We start from the raw sequence: 22570 nt of genomic DNA, 5'->3' as shown, positions 1-22570 counted from the left end.
GGTAATATTATAATAAACGTAGAAAAAAACTTTTTTCAATAACTTTGTCAATTTATTCAATGGTCTTTTGCGGGAAATACATGTTTTTGATTCAGATTTTGATTTGATTTTATCTTTTTACGGCAATATACGCTTCTGTTTTTACTGTTGTTGAAACCATGTTTTTCTTTTTAATTGCGTTTTCAAAACCCCACTTTATATTCCTTGAAATTAATTAATATAGAGTTTGTATAACATGACAACAGTAACAGTAATGAACAGCAAAATAACCTTTTTTTAGTTATACTTAACTCCTATTATGATTCCCACAATGCACTGCAACAATTCTAACCATAATAACTCTTTATCCTTAATTGTAATCCAGTTTTTTGTGTTTGTTGTTTTAACCACTCTGGGATTTAGTTAGAAAAAACGTTAAAAATGATCTGTTCATCCTACACGTCCAACAAAAGGCTAAACAGGAGTATTTGTGGGTGAAACTGACGGATAAATCTCTCATTAGGACTTGTTTCAATAAGATCCAACAAAAGCTAGTTACAGAAATAAATAGAGCTTCATCGAGACTTTTCTAGGCCATTTAATTATTATCAAAGAAAACTTTGATAGGGAGGGAAACCTTCGGTGGCTTATTTTTAGCTCATAAAATGGGGTTTGGTTTTGGTTACAGTGAAATAGGACAGAGAAGAAAGCATGTTCAATGGAGGGATATTAGGATCGTCGCACAAAAAGAATCGTGTACAAAGGGTAAAGTTTAAACTGGGACATACAAGCTTGAATTGAGCTTCTGTTCTGAAGATTAATGAGGAATTTACAGCAGAAGGTTGTTGAAAAGCAAGCAGATTCAGTCAGAAATATGACCAACAGGATAAGAATTATAGAATTTGATGAGAAAAATACAGATCATAGAAGTGCGTCGAGAAGAACAAGAAAAAGGTTTAAAAATATATATATATAAGAAAGGGTAGGAAACTTAGCTGAAGTAATCATTTGATTTACTTCATCGTAAATTCATTTTATTTTAATATTCTCAAAGTAAATAAATAAAAGACGAAACAAAACAAATATTTCTTTACTTTTTATTTGAGCTATTATGATGAGCAAAATATTACAGAACAAAAGAAAAATACCTAAAACAAAGTACTGAATTCACTGGTTTCATGTTTATGTTTTTATTGTAAGTTGCGTAGAACATTAAAATCATGAGGGCCACGTTAATACAGTCAAAGGGCCGCCCCAGGTGTGCGTTTACGACAGGTGTTGCAGTTTACGACAGGTGAAGCAGTCTCAGCTGAGATCATGCGACAGGAGGCGTCCTCATTACCTTCGCGGCGATGGAAACGTCACACACATTATTACATAATGATGATTTATTGTTGAGTAACAGCCTCGTTTCAAACAATCATCTGCTCTGAACGACGTCCAGCAGGTGAAGCCAGTGGAGAACAAATAAATATGTTTTTGTTTCTTAAATACTCCTGCAGAAACTCAGCATAGGATATGCTTTATTTTATTTTAACTTGTGGAAATATATAACCTGTACTGTCAGAAGTATAAAATATTTCACATTATTCAATAGATTATTTTTTAATGTAAAAGTTTTTTATTCAGGACTAACTGTTTTATATAGTTTTGCACCTCACAAATAAAATATAATGCCTTCAAATGAAGTATCATATTTACAAACTTTTTCAATAAAATATATACTGTATATTTTTCAATGTCCAGTCATAAATCCATGTTTTAATACACTTTTCTTACTTTGCATTTGTTACTTTCCTCACCGCTATAGTCTTTTATTTCCATAATTTCCCAACGTGCGAAACATCTCTTTCTTTGTCCCTTATTTACTTTTGTCCCTCTAATCATTTGTAATGAAATGAACCCTGCCTGCACTCTCTTCTTCGCCTTCTCCATCTCCTCCTCACTCCAAATCCCTGGATCATCCTTAAACAAAGTGGTAGGATTTGCCGTCAGAACTTTTATAGGTGCAAGATTTTTTTTAACGTACTGTCAAAGGTGGATTATTTTGGGAGCGCTGCACAGCAGCATATCAACCTGGGAATTTAAATTTCCTCAGAGCATTGTTTACATATCCAGGAGCGCGAGAGGCCATCTGGACGAAGACGTCGAGGATCTCATGTACGTCATTGGCTGCACAAACAGGAATGTAGAGAGTATATATTTAAGACGCCATGGTGAGAGGATGTGGACGGTGAACGAGACGAACGATGCCGAGGATGCTTCCCCTGATGTGAAGACTGCGACGTCTCTGGGTTCAGGAGCCGAGCTGTCAAAGGGCTTCAGCGGCGGCTTAAGTGCAGCGGGATGGAACAGCTCGACTAGCTAGGTACTGAATGTTCGGGCGGAGATGGAGAAATGTCTGTGTGGAGGTTGGAGTCCTTCCACCGAAGTAGACCTCACATCATGGGAAGTAGTATAAACAAAAATCTGGAGATGCATATCCAGAAACAGATGTAAATGTAGATTAAAGTTTGTTAGAAAGAGACATCCTGTTAAGAAACAAACAACATGCGTGTATAACCGCTAGAGGCTACCATCTTTATTCAAACACCTCCTAATCCCATTACAGCAAAGCCCTTCCAGTAGCTATCAGAGAAAAAAATGCTCTATTCTTAAAAAACCCTCTTTGAATAGGTAATAAACTATAATCAACCTAACAGATAAACCACAATGCTTTATTTACTGTATTTATTCGACGAAAAGGCGCACTTAAAATTCCTAAATCTTCTCAAAAATCGAGAGTGCGCCTGTATTAATTCTGGTTTTACTTTCAAAAAATCCATCAAACATGTTGGTCAACTACAAAGCCCCACCGAGAATCACTGTAGTTTTACAATGCAACACTACATAGTATTACTCCACAAGTGGCAGTAGTATTATGCCAAAGCATTTACTTAAATGGTGTTCAGACCTTTATTTACGAGAGCGAAAAGGTCTTATTCAGAAGGTTTTATCTTCCTGTAAGCTCCAAAAGTCCTATTGGTATTTCAGCGATGATAGAAATATTTAAAGTTGAGAATGAAGATCGACTGTGTGACTCTAAACAAATCATCAGAAATAATTGAATTATATATTTTTTAGTGAATGAATATAAAAAGTATTGACCATTGCTCGGTGTGTGATGCTGGGGCTTCTATGCATGCATTTTATGAACCAGGTGATTCTTGCCTCTCAAGTACAGTGCGATACTTGGTGGTCCTTGAACTCGTGACTTCAACACGAATGACACGCATCATAAAGAGGAGGTTCAAGATGGATGTCCTTCCACCGATGCTCGTTTTGCTAAAACCAGAGACAAAGGTAAAGCTGCAGCTTTTCCTGTTAGCCTTAAGAAAATGCATCTTTTCCTAATTAAATATCGTACTACATGTATTTAACAGGTGCTGGAAATATCCCTGAATTACATTTGAACAGGCCTGCGTTGCCTTTCATTAGACAAGTCTATAGCTCATCTAATATTGATGGTCCGAGCACAGGAAGTTTATGATGCTGCTTCTGCTCCTGCCTTCAGAGACTCACTTCACAACTCTTAATGAATCATTCAGTCGCTCGGCTGCTACCCTCTGCATTACTGTCTTGTTGTGGACCAGATTACGACACGCAGACGCATGTCACTTACACCCTCTACACACACCGACACAACATGATCGGGGTTTTTTATTTTGTTTGTTTGTTTGTTTAGAAATGGGAGCCGTGTCTCCGGCACAAAGTGTGCTCTGTGTTCAGAAGATGTGAACGGTGGCTCGGTGGAATTGTAAAGAAGGAACACAAAAGAGACGGATCAAGGTTAGATGTGACAGACGACGGCAGAACAGAAAGTCAGAGGAATTAAAGGCGTAAAGAAAAGAGGAGCCACCCCATGTCAGAAGATATTGGGAGACAGAAACGGATGAAGGATGGACTAGAATGTCGACTTGTATTTCCTTAAAGTCGTTGGAAAGTAAAGACATTCTTTATTCATTTCCTCTTAAAGTTCTGATCGATCAAATGACAAATATACACAGATTTTTTATACTTTTATGAGATGCTGTTTATATTCGTGGACGGCTAGAACTTTTAGTTATTACTCCATTAAAATAAATCAATGAATGCATGGATGAGGAAAAGACTGGAAGAAACTAAACATCTGATGACTTTATATGTGTCACAGTACAGATTGGAATCCAGTAGGATCTGGAATCTACTAGTACAGATTGGAATCCTGCTACTGTACTTGGATCTTAATATTGATACAAAATGTTATTTTGATGTAATCTGAATTTCTCATATTAGAATTGGAGATCGATAGAATTTCCTTTTGTCTTAGGACAGATTGAAATTCCAATATTCAGATCCCAATACATTGGTAGGATTCCAATCTCTCCTAGTAGAGATTGAAATTCACTAGTAGATTCTGTAATCCTACTAGGACAGATTGGAATTCCAATATTCAGATCCCAATACAGTAGTAGGATTCTACTAGTGAATTCCAATCTCTAATAGGAGAGATTGGAATTCACTAGTAGAATCTGGAATCCTTCAAGGACCGATTGGAATTCCAATATTCAGATCCGAGTTCAGTGGTATCTGATTGGAATTCCAATCTGTTCTTTGACAAATACATCACTTCATTGTATCATATGTGAATGATGCATTCAATGACATCAGGATGGTTATGATGCGTTACGATATTTCATAACTAAACATGAAACACTATAACTTAAGGGAACTCACTTCAATAAACAAAACACTCAGATAAAATATGGCTTTCTCATAAATGCAATTCATAAACATTTTGAGGAGAAAAAATGCTATTATTTGAGAAATAAATAAAGTTTACATTGTGGGTTTAATTACTTATCTTTTGTCTGCATTTTATTATTTTACCTTTCAAGTTATTTATCTTATTTAGAACTTTATAGTTTTATTATATGGATGAGGGACAGACCAGAAGAAACAAATACTAACTTGTTTTAGTTTCCAGGTTATTTATTTTATTTAACACGTTGTGTTGTTTTTATATAATTATTTATATTTTTTTCAGGTTGTTATGAATGTTATCAAGTTTTCTTTTTTGTTTTTGTTTAATAGGTTTATGTGATCAATTAAATCAATAGACTTTTATGTGAGTTTTGATGTCAGAGAGGGAAAAAAACATTAGCAAAAATCAGCCTGATGAGACTCAACCATCAGTCTGTCATAGGTCGTTTATTTTGAAGATTAAGAATGTTCGATCAGACAAATGTTTCTTTGAGTTCATGTAACCTCATGGATGTTTTCCTGGATAATGAGAGTTTTTCCTGAGACCTGATAATTTTTTTATTGGGATCTGATTTTTTTTCCTGAGATCTGTTCATTTCTTCTTGAGAACTGACCAACTTTCTCTGAGACCCGACTGTCTGATAAAGTTAACTCAAAAAAACAGCTGTTCAAGACCTAAAATGGGTTAAACACTAACTTTATATGAGACTATAATCACAAAAAAACTAGCCCAAAACTCCTGCTGAGTTAGCATTAAAGTGGGATGTATTTTTTTTGGCACTTAACGTATGTTTTTGCCTTTGTGTTGTAAAAAAATATATATACTGATATATATATATATATATATATATATATGATCCATGTTTGAGATAACAGTGACTTGAAAAGGAGAAGAGGAACAATATGAACATGTGGCTACAAACAATAGCAGCTTCGATGTCCTGCAGTGACATTACCTGCCAACGCCATATAATCGTGATAAATCACGGAGGACTCTGTCGCCAGAGACTCTCACGCTGCCAAAAATTGAGCAAACAAAGGTGGGTTTTAATTCTGTGACATGCTGCTTCTATTGTCTCAGTGAATTTGAACAAAAGTTTGTCTACATTAGTCTGTGTTCACATGTGAATAATTTATACAGTGGTTCGCACTGTTGAGGCTGAAAAAGTAGATATTGTGGGTTTTTTTCATAGCGTGACAAATGTTTTCATCTTGCTGGTCTAAATTTAGAGTTGTGTCACGGCGTCCTTCGGTACTCGATGCTTCACTAGAAGATCCAATTTAACAAGACGTTCAGACTCAAGGACTGCTAAACAGATGTCTCTCCTCTCTTACTCCCGGTGATTCACCAGAGTGTTGCCATTTGAACGGAGCTCGGCGACAGATCATTTAGCTCAGGTGAGAACCTCAAGGCCGGGGGGAGGTTGGGAGTCAGTCCACGGCCTGGTTTTATATGCACTATGACTAGTGAGCGTCTAGAAAAACTTCATGTTGATTTGTTGTTATTGCTTCATCACGAACAAAGGACAAAGGACTGCAGCCCTTATGTTGTCATGATAAAATATAAAACTGATCTATTAAATATATATTTTTAAATATTATTATCTAACGGTTTAATTCTGAAAGAGAAAGGGTTAAGATTGAGATTGTTTTTTTTGGCGAGTATACATTTTCCAACAAAATACAAGAAAAAAAAGGTTGAAATAAATGTTTAGTGTTATTTTTTCTCCAGAATTTATATGTGGTTTATATCAGGGGTGGGCAGTTACAATTCTTAGGGGGGGACATTATATCCTGGTACTGTTATAAGGGGCCAAAAAAAAGGGAAGGGACAAATTAAAATTGAAATATGATGGGAATACTTTAAAAATAAAGCTTTAGTGTTTATTTTGTTTTATAAGATTTTTTTTCTTTTTAATGAATTTCATTTGTATATATTCTAAAGGAAAAATAATTGTATTTAATACAATTTGCAATAACTTAAAATGCAAAAAAGTGTTGTTTTTTTTCCATTTCTCTTTTAAAGATATAAAAACAATACACAAATGTAAAATATATATATATATATATACCCATAACAATAAAAAAAAAAGACAAGAGGGAAAACAGGTTTTAAAAAATACCTTAATCAAGTAATATGTAGAGGATGTAGACTACTTATATATTTATTAGAGAGCCAGTATTATCTGCTTCATCTAGCTGCATAATTGGAGTCACATGTGGCCCCCAGGCCGACATTGCCCGGGGTCTGGTTTATATGTACATTAAATCAGTGGTCACCAACCCCTTGTCTGGGGACTGGTACCAGTCGGTGGGGTATTTGTTACTGGGCCGTACAGAAAGAAAAGAATATTTAGATAATTTCTGTTCTATTGATTATTACTCTCTTAAAGGTGTTTTATTTTGAAAAAAGATGGTATTTTCTCCAAAGTAACATTACCCTTTGACTCTTGACACATCGAAAATGCCCGTTTGGGTCGTTTCAGTCAAGTTTACTCCAAAAATAAAGTGGAAAAATGTTTTGTATGAAGGTCTGGCAATATAATGTCCACATTAAATCCTTCTACGATTCAAAAAAGTGTGGGGAGCCCTGCATTAAATGAAATAGAATACAATGAAAAAAACAAAATCTGTTTATTACTTCCATCATAAATCAATATCCTTATTTATGACATACAGGCTTTATTTTTAGTTTTTTCCTTGTTGCTTAAAAAAAATGTCCCTATAATACTGCAAATACTGGGAATAATCTTAAAAGAGATACATATGACAAATCTAAAATCTAACGACATTTAACAAATAATTGTTATTATGTTTTACTACAAATTAGACAGTTTTGAAATCTGCGAGAAAAAGCTCCTACATTAATGATTCCAAATTAAAATATTTGTCATCTCACTTGTGGATTTCAAGCGTGACAAGCAATTTGCCCAAACAAAAATACATTTTCAAGCAAGTGGGTGAAGTTTGCAGACATTAAAAGTTAGTGTATTGCTGTCAGCAAAAACCAATTATCAGTATTTCTGCTTCTCTCGGCTCCTCCAGGCGACTGTCTGAAGAGAGGAATGATGCTTGAGAATTAAACAGCACTGAGAGAGGTAAACACAGTATTTATTAACATTTTTGTCTCAGCGTGTGCGAGACCATTGAATACACCGATGGAAGAGAAATATTTTTTCTTATCCTCCTCGAGTCCCATGATTCTCCCGCTAAACACCGGTTTAAATTATTCATTCGCACATCAGGAAGGAGAATGTGAGCCGATTCTTGTGTATTTTGGCTTTTTGATGATAAACATAACTCATCCCACACACTCCAATAGTTACCGAGACAAAATTGTGAATTTGCTCCTGAATGTTACAAAACTGGTTAAATATTCTCTTTTCCATCCTCAAAGTGTTTGATATAGAAAGTTTTTTTTCTCAAAAATGTTGAATATGTCTTTCTGCCATGGAGGTCATGCAATCTTTTGCACTCAAAATAACTCAAAAACGGATGAGGAATCTCAATGAGATTTTTTAGGGAATGTTGAGGATAAAATGAGGAACATTTTGCTCATTTACAAATTACCATCTGCGTCCCCTCTTTTTATTTCTTCAGCATTCAATCTTTAAATTGGCATCCTCTCCGAAAAACAGAATGGAATAAAATTGTGCATCATTTTTTGGACAGAAACAAACACACTTGGGTAAGAAAGAAAGAAAAAAAGTTATTGTTACCTGTAGGTTTCATTGTTTGATTTAAAGCATGTTGAAAAAAATCTTCATAGAGGATTTCCAAACACGCACTCAAAGTTAGAAGAACAATTCGGATACAAAAAAAACGTTTGAAAAAACAACAGTTATAATTAAATAAGATTAATGTTGGAATTTATAGCAGTTGGATGAAAATGGAAATATAATAAAAACAAGAATAAAGTGAGTACAAATAGGTAACTAGAACAAGTCAATAAATCAGTTGATTTACCATCATTAACATCCACAAATATTTTTATTTAAGCCCCTGTGGAGTCTCTGGGTCAAGTTGACCCAGTGGCCCGAAAACGAATGCGTTTGTGGTATCCCTTCTGTTATCTCTGGGTCAAGGTGACCCGAGAGATAACCGTCAAGGTTCTCATTCACCCAGGTCATGGTTATCCAAGTGGTTCGAAAGCGAGTCATCTGGACTGTGTAGAGATGTAAGAAGACATTTCACTGCTCATCCGAGAAGTTTCTTCAGGTCCAAACAAGTTGGGGTTCGAAGCCAGTATATATATATATATAAACAACACTAGGGACAGGAACTAAGAACAATAGAGAGGAATGTGAACAACTTATCTTGACCTTTAAAGTATATATTTTATTGAGTATTGTTTTGATTGTTCAAGCGCTTTGTGACCCCGGGAGATTCAGCTTTGGCCATTTGAACAAAATACAATCTAATATCTCTCTAATAGGCTAACCAATCATAGTGATACTAATTATAAAGATGTCAATTATATGAGAATATAAATAATGTTTGAACAAAAAGAAAAAAACTATTGAATTAGCCCATTCTTTGCAGTTTCATTGTCAAAATAATGTATTTTATTGTGGCCAAAATATATAAATAGCCGCATCACAATAGGATTTCAAAAATAATCACTAAAAGTGACAATAGTCTGGGATCGACAACTGATTATTTCGTGGCCATGACTTGCTTTATTTTTTTTTTACCTTGTCATGTCTTGTAATTAAGAACTGTGACAGCACACACACAAAAGGTTTGTGCAACACTGTGGAAGCAGAAATGTTCAGCTCGACTGTCTCGTTTTATTAACTCTGGACACGACCTTTAATGCACGACGGCTTCACATCCTTGGATGGAGGGGCAGTCCATGTCTGATAGTTTGCCTCGTCTCTTCGGATCACTTCGCTAACACACTGATCCCCCGTACCCGGGAATAACGGCGATAAAACGGAGGAAGAAGCCACGGTTAATGGACGTGGGGGGGCTGCCATAGGGGACGGTTGGAGATAAGGCAGAAAGGGAAGAAGGAAGATAAAACTAACAGCCATTATATCGATAAGAAAAGCGTCTCCGCAACTGCAACAGCTGCTAATAGGGAGAATTTCCCTTCTGATGGCATCTCTGAAGACTTTCCACAGCAATTACTTTTAAATTAATTACAAAGCGAGTGTGGTCACACGGGGAGACGGGGAGAGAGGTGGAAGGATCCAGAGCTAATATATCCTTATTAAATGTCGCAGTGTCGATGCTCATATTCACTTGTATGAGGTTTTCGTCGTCAGCGTTTCTCTTAAACTGCCCCTGGTAAGACATGCTTCTTATGTTTATTCATACCTCCTTAAATATCCATAAATACAGTTAAAAGAAGACATGAGAGAGTCGATCATTTCAATAGTTTAACAAACGAATAATCCTGAAGAAACACTGGCAGTACAATGATGATATCTTGTTTTCATCGTTCCTATGTGCACATAATTGTCACTATACTTCACTCAATAACTTATTGACTGTAGGAGAAGGTTATTGATTCTGATTCAAGAGTAGCTGTTCCATAGCAACAAGCCCAATGGAGAAAGTTGTGGACTAAATATATATACTGTACATATATAGTTCAGGCTTTTGACATGTTGCTTAGATTGTGTTTGACATGAACGTTGCTTGGAGATAAATTAATGCTGATTTACAGATCAAATCCAAGGTATGCCTGTATAGTCTTTAAATAAATAACTAAACTAGTCACTTTAGTGAAAAAAGACAAAATATTAAGGTTGAGTACTTGAAAGTACCTCACGATATGATACACATCACACTATCATTCAAAGATTTTTATGACAGTATCATCACATATCGAGATATATTGCGAATTCCTCTAGTTAGTTGGGTTTTTGTGAATTTGAATGGTGTTTTTCAAGATGAAAGATGCTAAATTTAACATCAGAAAGACCTAATTTTCTTTTTCTTACTCACTGCTCGTGCTCCCTGTTTAACTTGAAACTTTGAATTGTTCAACTGTATGTACTTTTGATAATATTCTAGTGATATAAAACATCTATATCATACTAGAGGTCATAGTAATGCAATGTTGCTATTTCATGTTTTATAATGTTGCTTAAGGTGATACACCAAAATGTGTAATACAAATTCACAAAATGTTAAAATTACATTTAAACTTAAAAGTAAAAATCTGCCCCAAAAAATATGAAAAATAGAATACAAGTAATTGCACAAATGCACGATCAATGCTTTGATTGAAGAGAACATTCGACTGGTAGAGTTGATAACATCTATGGAGGGGTTTCTGTAGTTTAGTCCCAGAAGAAGCAAATATAACACTAAAGTAAATAAACCTGTATGAAGCTGGCATCACAACCTACTGCCGTCAATGTAAGAATTAGCCTAAACCGTGTTGTCCAAACATTTATTTAATTTTTTACGTAGAAAAATGTATGGCGGTCACATGACGAAACTTTAAAGTCTAAATATATAGATGCTAACGGTGTTAGCGAAAAACAAAGTATTCTTTCATTAATCTTCATTATTTGGTTTGACAGTACCAAATACAGATTAAGTTAAAGAGAAACAAATACTTTTGCTACTGAGAAAAAGTATACATATTTTGAACAACACATTTTTAGTGTTTCCTCAAAGTCTCTCAACTTAATAGCATCTATCATTCAGTTTAACTCAACACATCGCAGAAGTAATTGTTAACTTCTTTACAGAAAAACATATTTTAAGTATTAGCTATAAGCGTTTACGTTTCTCATTTGACTTGTTTGGTAATTTAACTTTCAAATGTTAATATAATACTTTTTTTAATTATTTTGTTTAGTGATTCAGTTTTATATTGGGCTGGACATTTTCTGATTAAATGTCTGATCTGATTTGTATTGTCTTAATATTAGGTTTCATTTGCAATTTCTTATTGAAAAGTTGAATGTATCTTTAGAAAAATGTTTTCTGTTTAATGAAAATGAAGTTCAGGCCATTTGGTATATGATCAAGTCTCACAAATGTCTGAGCTACTGGAAAGCAAGTAAAGCTTGGGTTTAGTTTGAATGAACTTGAAGCATTAATTACATTATAACATATAAAATTTGGTGGGTACTTTGGTTCATAATATTTTCTCTAAAACCATGCATCACAGATGCTACTGCAGTCAAAGCTTTGCAGATCTAAAGAGCTCACAAGAGACGGAATACACTAGAAATAATATTTGTTGTTTCATCTCGGGCCAGGAGCAGGCCCTTTTCTGCAGCCTACTACCAGAGTTTCAAGAGCGACAAACATTCTTCTCTCTACACCCGAATCTTGGCAGGAATATTTATGCTTCCACAGATAAAAGGGGGAACTTTGACCATTTCTGAAGCAGAAAGTCTGCAATTAATATCAGCAAGTGAGGCTCGTGGGAAGAGGATAGAAAAGGAATAAATAAGGAATATATGATGAACACGCTGCCAATACCAAGAAAATTAAGCTTTATTAAGAAGATGTTTCATTTAACATGATGACAAACGGCAATTATTTAACAGTAATAAGCTGCTGAAAGGAGGGAAACCCAGCGAGCGGCATCATCGGGGAGAGAGAGAGCTGAACCAGCAGAAAGATTAATGGGATTTTTTGCTGACAAGGAGCAAAGTTTTAATAACAAAAGGCTGTAGACCATGAATAAAACAAACAGAAAATGCCATCGCACCCGAGCGAGCCAGATTTACAAATCATTTATGTGTTGATAAAGAACTGATGTGCGTCGGGTACAATGAAGCTTCTGCCGAACTATTTGATACAATAAAACGTCACTTTTGTTTTATGAATCCCCGTAGGAAGAAGGAGAGGAAAGGTGGAGCGAGAGGGGGAGAGAGAGGAGACCGGGAAAAAGGTGAGCAATCTCACATGGAAAAAAAAGGTAAAGATGAGAAGCAATCGGAGGGAAATGACACAGGTGTTGACTTTCAAGGATGGCAGATGAATAGAGAGCGAGACAGGAGGCTGGTGGAGCGTCAAAGAGGAAGATAAAGCGAAACAGATATAAGCCGTCCAACTGGAGCTGGTGGGATGAAATATCCACCTGTCTGCCAGGATGGAGGGTAAAAATGTGCATGGACAGAAATGCACGTTTCAGTACTTCACCAACAAGCCAGTATTTATATATATTGTAAATTTCATTGTATATGTCATTGATTTAATATATGCTTCAAAGTCTTTATTACAATTTTTACAATATTTTCTTTTCTTGTTTTCTTTGGTATTTGGCTTTATTTCCGCACCTGGTTCTCAAAAGAGAAGCCAATGCAGAAGTTGATAGAGCCACAGTTCATCAAGGTACCACATGAGGCTGGCTGCGGAAGCAATAAAGACACCCAAGGGTTCTCGCCAGCGCCATTCAGCGTAGGCGGCTGATTTTGATCCCCTACGGTGTGAATTGTGTCTTAATCGTACCGCCGTGATAATGCATGTGTCACATTCTTAAGTTGTCAATTTGTACTTGTGCGTCTCGTTGTCATTTACGTCCGTCGGTCTGTGAGCTTGCTAGGCTCGGTTTCTATGGCGACGCATCTTGCCAACGCGCTAACTTAGCGCCGCTCAGTATATACACGGAAGTAAGATTAGCTTATGAGCGCTACTCAAACGCGAGTGTTCCAGTCAGCAAGCGCTAATCTGGTTCAACCCCCTTTACAAAAGCAACATTTTGCAAGTACTTTTCATCTCGTCTCAGTTGTTTTTAGCGTCGGTTTTTTTAAGACTTCCAACCAAGTGTAAACCTGTCCGTCTTCGCCATATGCTAATGAGCTAAGTTGTTAGCGTCAGGTCATTTATAAACTGTTACGTGTGCGTGTATAAGGAAATGGGGTTTATTATTGATTCAGTGTATATTGTTTTGTATTGCACTTCACAAGATTCCTTCGTAAACTTCACAGAGAGGATGTTGATCAGTTCCGCGGGAAACCAATGCAAGTCCAGTGAAACTGATCATGTCGGCACAGAGGCGCGTAAATAAAGGAAAGGGAAAGATTGCATTGTTTTCCTTATCTAAACCCCCGGATCCCCCTACAGTACTCGAGTTTGCGGCACACTTGTGCGCGCACAGGTCCCACTACGCTGTGAAAAACTCCTGGTGAGAACCCTGCACCCAGAAAAATAAACTGGATCTTTATTTTAATGTCACCATATATTTTACACAAGGTTATTTTATTTATAAAATTGTATAATTTAGAATTTGTTGACTAACTCTTCATTGTGGATTTTAAGTATTATAAAAGGTTTTCCAAACGCGTTTCTAGGAAAAATTACTGTAATAATAAAAATTATATAATTTTTGAATTAAGGTAAGGTAAGGTAAGGTAAAACTTTATTGATTTGAAATTGTTTTTTTTCCAATAGCCACAGAAAATACAGCAATTTTTCATTAAAAATAAATCAAAATAAAATAAGAACAAGAACATAAAGAGAAAGAAGATGATACAATTACAATTACAATTACAATTAATTGTATTACAATAATACAATTATAGATCACTATATTCATTTTCTGTCTACAGTAATGACTTTCATTTATTGTGATATATTCCAATTGTCTTATGGCCAGTATATATTGGAATATATTGCAAAATATTTTGGGAATTTTATTAGTTTCTCTCGTTGAATTCTGAAAAGTCCCTGAAAAGAGACCCGACAATGAACATAAATATTCCTCATTTTCTAAACTTCAAATGACAGTTGACTGTCAGATGGAATAAGCGACGATGACAGTGATGGAACAAAACAAAACCTTCAGGAATTTTAAATTGTTGTTGTGACTTTGAATGTCATTTTACCATCAACTAATCAAAATGCATGAAGTTTATGAAATGAGCCTAAAAGGGAAAAAAAAAAGTTTTCAGATCAAGTAGCGTCACCATTGGTGTTATAAGGAATGTCAAGATGAAAAAACGCTCAATTATTCCAAGGCTGAAGGGAATCGGCGGCACATGAAAAATCATACAAAGACATTTGTGAGCCGAGAGATGGATGTACAAAAGCCTCACGCTGGAGCGGCGGCGCAGGAGATGAAGGCGATGACTCATTTGAGTGGTCGGCAACACGGAACAAGAAGCCTGTGTTTAAGTGAGCAGCACGGCAACATCAAACATTGGTGGCTCGTACACGGATGATGCGTATCTCAATATGTTTAGACTCCATTATGAGTACATGTACTACAATCCCTTGTTTGCTTTTCAAATCAATACCCTGCAGACAGAAGAGGTTGATGCAGACTCTTAAATATATTTTTCTTTTCTCTCACCATTTCTCCTCCAAGGGTCCCCACTGTGTATCGACTAAGGTTCTGTTCTCCTCCCTCTGAAGACGACTTGATTCATTTTAGGCTGACTTATCTCTGCTAAGACAAACCGTTTCAGACAGAGAAGAAGCCTCAACCCATTAGGTTCTTCTCAGACAAGATTCTTCTACACAATAACAATGATTGAATAAATATGAGAGAACATTTCATTTTTTACTATCTTTAATCTCCGGCTGACTGACAGACACATCCTTAAGGGGGCGCTATCTCCAACTGCACTAACTCAAATTCAAGATCATTTAAGAGTCCAATTATTGTTCTAATTATATATATTATTCTCAGGTTTCAACAACCGAACTGTAACACTTGAAACACCCAAATTGACTGTGTGTAAAAACTCACAAATGCGACCCAACGAGTAACTTTATCCGGCCAGCATTAGTTTTAAATTTTTAGCAATATATAATAATTTAAAGTAGAACAAAAACTGGACTTTTTTGAAATACTTGAGCTACTGTGAGGTGGAGGCGATAATTTTCACTTTCACATCCAACTTTTAGGCATTAAAACTTTAAAGTCTAAATATATGGATGCTAACGGTGTTAGCAGAAAAAAAAAGTATTCTTTCATTAATCTTCATTATTTGGTTTGACTTTTAAATCAATGGTAGATTGATTCCAACTCTTGTTCCAACCACTGTTGTGAGTGAAAAGATCCATCTCGTAGTTCGTTCGTTGAGACCTTTAGTCCGTCTTTCTCTCAGAACCGTCCGTTAAACAGTGAGACAGACAAGACTACATTTGGATTGTTAAGTAGTTTCTCCTTCCTTCATACTTCTACTAAGGCTTTCGGTTGATCTCAATACGTAAAAATCATCCTTTTTGTCCAAGTACTTGTGCATTTTTGTGGAAAATAGCAGTTAGCAACTAGCATATGAACCATTAGCTAAATGCTATCACTGCTAAACGCTAAGCATTTTCAGGCTAAGGAGGAGAACAGTCCAAAAACAATGAGATATTAAAATTTTGTTCACTTTTTTAAAGTTTTCTACTACGAATAGACCTGAATCTAATAGGTAACGTACAAGAGCTTCACATTTTTATTTAAAAAAAAATCATATTATCATATAATTGTGCAGATCATTATAAATATTGGTAGGAAAAGCAATTAATTTACTTGTTTTATGTCATTTAGAAATGTTGACTCTCAGTTAAAACCAGGAAGTACTCTCTCCAAATATTTGGTTTAAAATATTATTGTTCCAGACAACGTAAAAACAAATCCACAGTATTAACCATTAATATTGTATCCTTTTCACGTTTGACTCTGAATTATTAAAACTATTGACGTCATCCGTCTTCGAGCCTAATTAAACTTCTTTTCTTTCGTCAGACTCGACCATATGTGACATGTGACCTTGAGAACCTCAACCTTTTTTTATTACCTCTGAGGATCAAAACCTCAGACGCAAGAAGAAAAAAAAATCAATCACCTCTGGTAGGGCCCTCAAGCTCAACTGGATGGGGGGCAATAAAAATAATGTCTTATGTTGTTTCACTGTATATTTGGGGTGTTTTTGTCTAATCTGATGTTGAATTAGGAACACAATCTGTTCAATTTGTATAAAATATAATCATATATATTTAAATGCATTTATATTTGTTTATTAACCCACTTTGTACAAAGATGGAGTCCCTTACTCATGAATAAGTACAAAGGTCCACAGAATAGCATCTCACAGAGCCACAAATGGCCTGTGAACCACAAGTTTGAAGGCCTTGCTCTAAGGTTCGAACACAGCGTTTTTGGTCAACACAAGAGTGGGAGAAGAAACCGACATCTCTAAGCCAATGTCTTACTTCCTGTGGACCAGCTACTTCCTGTTAGCTATTAACTGAGAAACACAGGCTACGGAAGCTAATAGCACAACAACGCTAGCTGTGACACTCACGCAAAAACTTGTTTTAGCCAATATAGCATTCAAATGACTAACAAAAAAAAAATCGATTAAAGTTTAAACTTAGTCAAGTGAATGAAGTGTATGTTATGAATAATAATGAATAACGATATATACAAACACACACATCTTAAGCTGCACCTTTGATCAAACAAACATGGCGGAGCTTTTCATTTAAAATAAATCCCTTCTGTTTACCGAAAGCAAATGATGTGCAAATGTTTGTTGGGAAGAATGTGTCTGCAGTGTCAGAGATGCAGAAAATTGTTTATCCAGCGCATATTGGATGACCAACCCGAGCCCCCGGTGGATCCGGGGCACCAGCTGGTGAGCTACTGGTGTGTGTGTGTGTGTGTGTATGTGTGTGTGCAAACTCTCCTCTCCCACACACTTTGTTTCTCCTCATCACACATTCATCATCCTACGCCAGACCTCATCCTCTCTCATCTTCACCTTCTGCCTCTTCGCCAACGTTATAATTAGCCATGTGGAGTAATTGACACCCAAATTAGGAATTAAATCTGCATATTTGACAAGATCTACATAATGATTTTTTCGCTGACGCGGACAAAACAAAGAAACGTCGGTACTGGACACAAAACTCATTTACATACAACATTGTCATTTTCACGTGAAGAGACACACAAGTTCTGTAAGTTACTGTTAGCACCACAATAATATGAATGGACTTCTTAGACAGGATTAGTATTTATTAAGCATGGATGCACCTTAATGACAAAATACTAAATATGACTCACAAATCCAGCATTTTTATGTTTGTAAAGACGAGTGCAGATGAGTTAAATCGTTGTAACTTGATAGTTGTTGCAGAAACATTTGTTATTGAATCTCTTGCAATGAAAAACAGAAGAAAAAACAACTATTGAATGAGATAAATACATGGATAAAATGTGAAAAGTACATTCAGTTACTATTATTTTCAACTTTGGAACAAACTTCAGGTCCAGGGGCCACATCCTGCTCACCAACGCAGTTTATACTGCCCACAATAAACTTACATATATTCAGGTGGTTAAGAGTGTGTTTAAAAAGGCACTTAAAGAACATCTGATAAATCAAAGCGGACAGAGATAATTATATTTGCCAATATAGAGTTGTCTTCAATTCAAGCAAAGATCTAAAAAAAAAAATCAACAAGTCATGAGGAAAATTGGGGAATTCAATTAAAGGCGACAAAGCAAGCAAACAGTTTGAGAATAAAGAAAAAACAAAGCAAAGCTAATGTTTTCTTCAAATGTGGCGTAAACCTTTGATATGCTTTATGCTGAAATGAGCATTAAGGAATTCATAGATAGACTTTATATTAATCCCTCTGAAGATCTCCGTCGGGAAATTAGATTTCCAGTAAACAGTAGACGATAGAAGCTACAGAAGTTTCATAAAAGCAAGAAGAAGAACAAAGTCAATACATATACAGTACTGTACATATCACAGTGAAGTCTTGTACTGTGTTGAATGCCTTTTGTGTAAAACCTGCCTTATTTTCTATGTAATTCTATGAAATTTTTGATCTGAAGATTGGCCATTTTGTTCTTCTTCTATCAGTAATATTTATATTTTTTATGAATTCTGAGATTAAAAAGTGTTGTTAGAGGATAAACAAACATTTTTAACAACAATAAAACAAAAAACTATAACTGTTGAGCTATAAACTTCAACCATCAAATAGCTGTGATTCAAACCAAATTGAAAAGCAACGTTTTCAAGCGATAAAACCCGGCTGTAGCAAAGAATAGAAACATCCTAATAACGTCTCGGAGAAAATGACCCCGTCATTATTTCTGTGCAGAATTCGACTCTGGGATTAAACACTGGCTGGGTGGAGGAGGCAGCAGCTCGGTGTGGGTGAAAGTTGAATTTAAGAGCAGAATAGTGTTGGAAGAGGGAGAAATGTGGACATCTGAGCAGGGGATGAGAATACCAATAAGCTGGGAGAAGAGGTTTGTAAGTAAGGAATCAGAGTATGAGAAAGTCAACCAGCAGCTCCAGATCTCACTTTAAGCTCATCAAACTTTTGAATAAATCAAAACGGTGCAGCGAAGAAGGGACCAGGAAAACCTCCACAGAAATCTGCTCAAGCCTGAAAAGAAAGGACGAGGGAGAAGAATGATGAAACATGTCTCTCTCGTGGCCTTTGACCCTCGGAAAGGCGGCAGCGCATCGAAGCGGATCAGCGAAACGTCATGCGGAGTCAAAGGACGCGGAATAAAGGACGGAATGAGAAGGGGAGAAGAGGAGGGAGCCGGGAAAACAAGCCCAAGTGAAAAGGGCATGGATGATATTGAAGAAGAGAAGATTGACACCGCAAGTCCCTGCCACAGCTTGTATCATCAGTCTTCGCTCTGAAGAGGAAAATCCTGAGTTACTCCTCAGCGTTCCACATGGTTTTCACGATTTATGTTTGGCCATGGATAATGCAGCTAGACGCCTCTATTGAATAACAGTCATAAATCTCTTCTTCCTTTTTTTTACAGCGTCCTCTCAGTCTGTGTTCATCTTCAAGGCTCTACAAAGAATCTTTTCTTCCATAATAATCATCTCAAAGAACAGTTGGATTGTAATGTTATGGCTTTTCAAAAGTTTCAAAAAAAAAATCTCCATCCAGCATATTCAGTTGGTTTAGGCTGACAGCAGGGGGTACCATTTCAACATCACCTTTAAAAATTGAACGGGTCATTGAAGCCCACCCAGAAACGACGTCACACTTTCTGCAAATACACAAGGATAATGACGCTAATGTTCGGCTGAGCACAGACAGTCCGTCTGCTCAGCCCTGACTCCAGAGACCCAATTAATACCACCAGTAAACTGTTGCTGCCCTCCGTGGCTACACAACCTGTGTATTTGTCAGCGTGTGAGAGTGGAAGGAAGACTTTAATGGCGGTGCCAAACCGAGGACATGATCGACCTCGGTCTCCCCACCGTCGCTGCCAAATCATAATCAATAACTGTGAGGCAAAATCATCTTTAGAGCGCTTTATGATCCGTCAGTCTCCACTATAAAATTACCTCTGATCTGCCTTTCGTGACAGGCTATACGTCGCTAGAGAGAGACATTTAAAAACACATTTTTTAAGAATAAACAACACCAACTACTTATTAAAATAGACATCATATAATAGAGAAACAAACAATTATAGCTTTAAGAAATCTTGAAATGTCATGTACTGTATATGCTTGTTTTTGGCAGCTTTCCATTAGCACTAGCTACTAAGCGAGTGAAGTTTTTTTTTTTTAATTACATTTTAAATCATTCAAAAGTTCTGATGTAGGTCTTTGCATGATGCAGATTTTAAAAAAAATACATCATGTTTATAATTAGCATTATAACAATAAATAAATAAATACATAATGGTTTTAAATTAGATTAATGTTTTTTTGTGGCACAAATTTGTGTATTTCTATATATAAATATCGAATCATGTGGCTCTAATTATTTTGTAAGATATTTTAAACACTTGATACACCAGATACTATTACAACTTAAAGTATTTTTCCCACACAAAGAAATGAGATTAACTTTTAAAATTGAAATATAATTTTACAGATTCTTGTTTACTGTAATCACAACATCCGACAGCACTTGACAAATGGTAAAAATGCTGGAAAAAATAATAAATAAATAAATTCAACTTCACAAACGCTATATTTATAATGTAACGCAATCAGATCATTTGAAAAAAAAGATAAAGTTTAAACAACACGAAGTTGCTGTTTTTGCATCTGCGACTCATTTTACTAAACAGAGAAAAAAAACAACTTCATCTTTTTTTCTTTTTTAAACCTCAGCGTTTCCTACCTTTAGCTCCGGCAGCACAGGTGCGGATCCGCAGCAGCCAGACCAGCAGGAGAGAAAGCCCGACGGTTCGCATGTTGGTCCAGTTCCGAGGGTGTTGGTTCGTCTTCCACTGTCTTCTGTGATTGTGGTTCAGTTCTGAGGAGCGACGATGTTTCCACTGTTAAACCCACTCCGAGAGCGGGAGGGACGCTGCGGGCGTCAAGTCGCAATAGACTTCCGGTGTCAAAATAAAACACAAGGTGTTGTTGTTGTTGTTGACGTTTGTTTGGTTATCGTTGTACAGTGGCCTGAACACACGATCGCCCATTTTATCGTGACATTTTATTTACCGTGAATAACTCATAGTATTTAAAAGAAATGTCATATTTCATGTTTATTATTTTATTCTCTAACCGGTTGTTCCCTCCGCTAACTAACTTAATTTTAACAGCTTGAAATAATAAATAGGTAACCGAGGAAACGAATAAGAAAAAATAGCGATATTTAACATAATGTTATTAAGCATTTTAATTACAGTTTCTACAGATTGACAGTGCGTTCATTGTTGCTACTTTTGATATTATATTTAATTAATTTAATTCAAATTTGACATACAATGATTCTGACTCGGAGTAGAGAAAATAAGTTAATGTAGTAAAAATAAAATAAAATAACTGTTTTTTTTTTAAATATAAATATTGAGAAAACAAAGCTGGATAATGTAAATTCAGAAAGACAATTTACACATTGTTATTGTTTATAAAAACAATAAGAAGAAGAAAATAAGAGAGGCAATCCTGAAGATGCATAATAAACGATTAAAAACGAAATAATAAGTCCCTCCTTAAAGGGTGTTAATGAATATTGTATAAACAATAATAATATTATTATTTAAGTTAATTCTATTTTTTCCTTATGTTCGATTATGTCTGTTTTGCCATTGTGAATGACAATTTTAAAAAAAAATGAGAAGGAAAAAAAGATAAAACCATACTTAATAAAATGAAAATCGGCCACACCCCTAGCAAAGTATGTAGAAAGATGAATCAAACACTTGTACATATACTCTGCTTTTAGTAATTCTATTCTTAAGGTATTTTTCTTTTTCATTGAGATGTGGGTAAGCTGTGGGTCTGGGTCTTTTGTATACAACAGTGGAAAAATAAATATCTTTATGTCATTCAATAAAAAATGATCACAAAAGAAAGATAAATTGAAAAATTATGTAAATCCAACTATATTCGCTAAATGCATGGGCGCTTCATCATGAGACGATTCTAAATACACCCACCAACATGTTGTCTCTTGTGGCAAAATCCCTACAGACAAATTGTTAGCAATATGTTCCTACATTCTTCCCTGTGCCTCCCCCTGGAGTTTGGTTTATGTGCCGGGGATTAGACGTTCAACACTGGCAGGCAGACAACAGTGTAGGAATATATTCACATATTATCCATGTCCATTCATATTCAAAATCCCAAGGGGAAGCTCACACTGTAGTTGCAACTGAATTTATCTAATCTTTTTAAAGTCTTAACTACAAATATAAACTGTGAGATGTCTATATATATGACCATTTTTATTCATCCATGAAAGTGGATCTGATTTTGATTCAATAAATGTTTTGACAGTAAATGCAGAAGAGAACATTTCTGTGTATGTGGGCTCCGGATGAGTAACTTTGGAGAAACAAATGTCATATTCCCACCAATGCAAGGCACTGGAGGAGTAGCAAAATGTCACTTCTGTTCGGAAAACTTGCCCCGCAGTAATGCCAGGCTGTGGT

General features: G+C 35.7%; 1 protein-coding gene across 1 annotated transcript in view; it reads right to left on the bottom strand.

Moving 5' to 3' along the window:
* clstn2a (calsyntenin 2a) overlaps nucleotides 1–20911 on the bottom strand; it is a 112234-nt gene extending 91323 nt beyond the window's left edge. Inside the window, exon 1 of the mRNA XM_087811982.1 lies at nucleotides 20806–20911. Within this exon, the coding sequence (XP_087668108.1) occupies nucleotides 20806–20878 (73 nt within the window). The 5' untranslated portion in view covers nucleotides 20879–20911. The remainder of the gene's footprint in view (nucleotides 1–20805) is intronic.
* Nucleotides 20912–22570: the final 1659 nt, after the last annotated feature.

This window comes from Callionymus lyra, chromosome 16, assembly GCF_982586985.1.
Source record: "Callionymus lyra chromosome 16, fCalLyr1.hap1.1, whole genome shotgun sequence".
NCBI lineage: Eukaryota > Metazoa > Chordata > Actinopteri > Syngnathiformes > Callionymidae > Callionymus > Callionymus lyra.
This window is presented reverse-complemented; position numbering and strand designations above follow the sequence as displayed.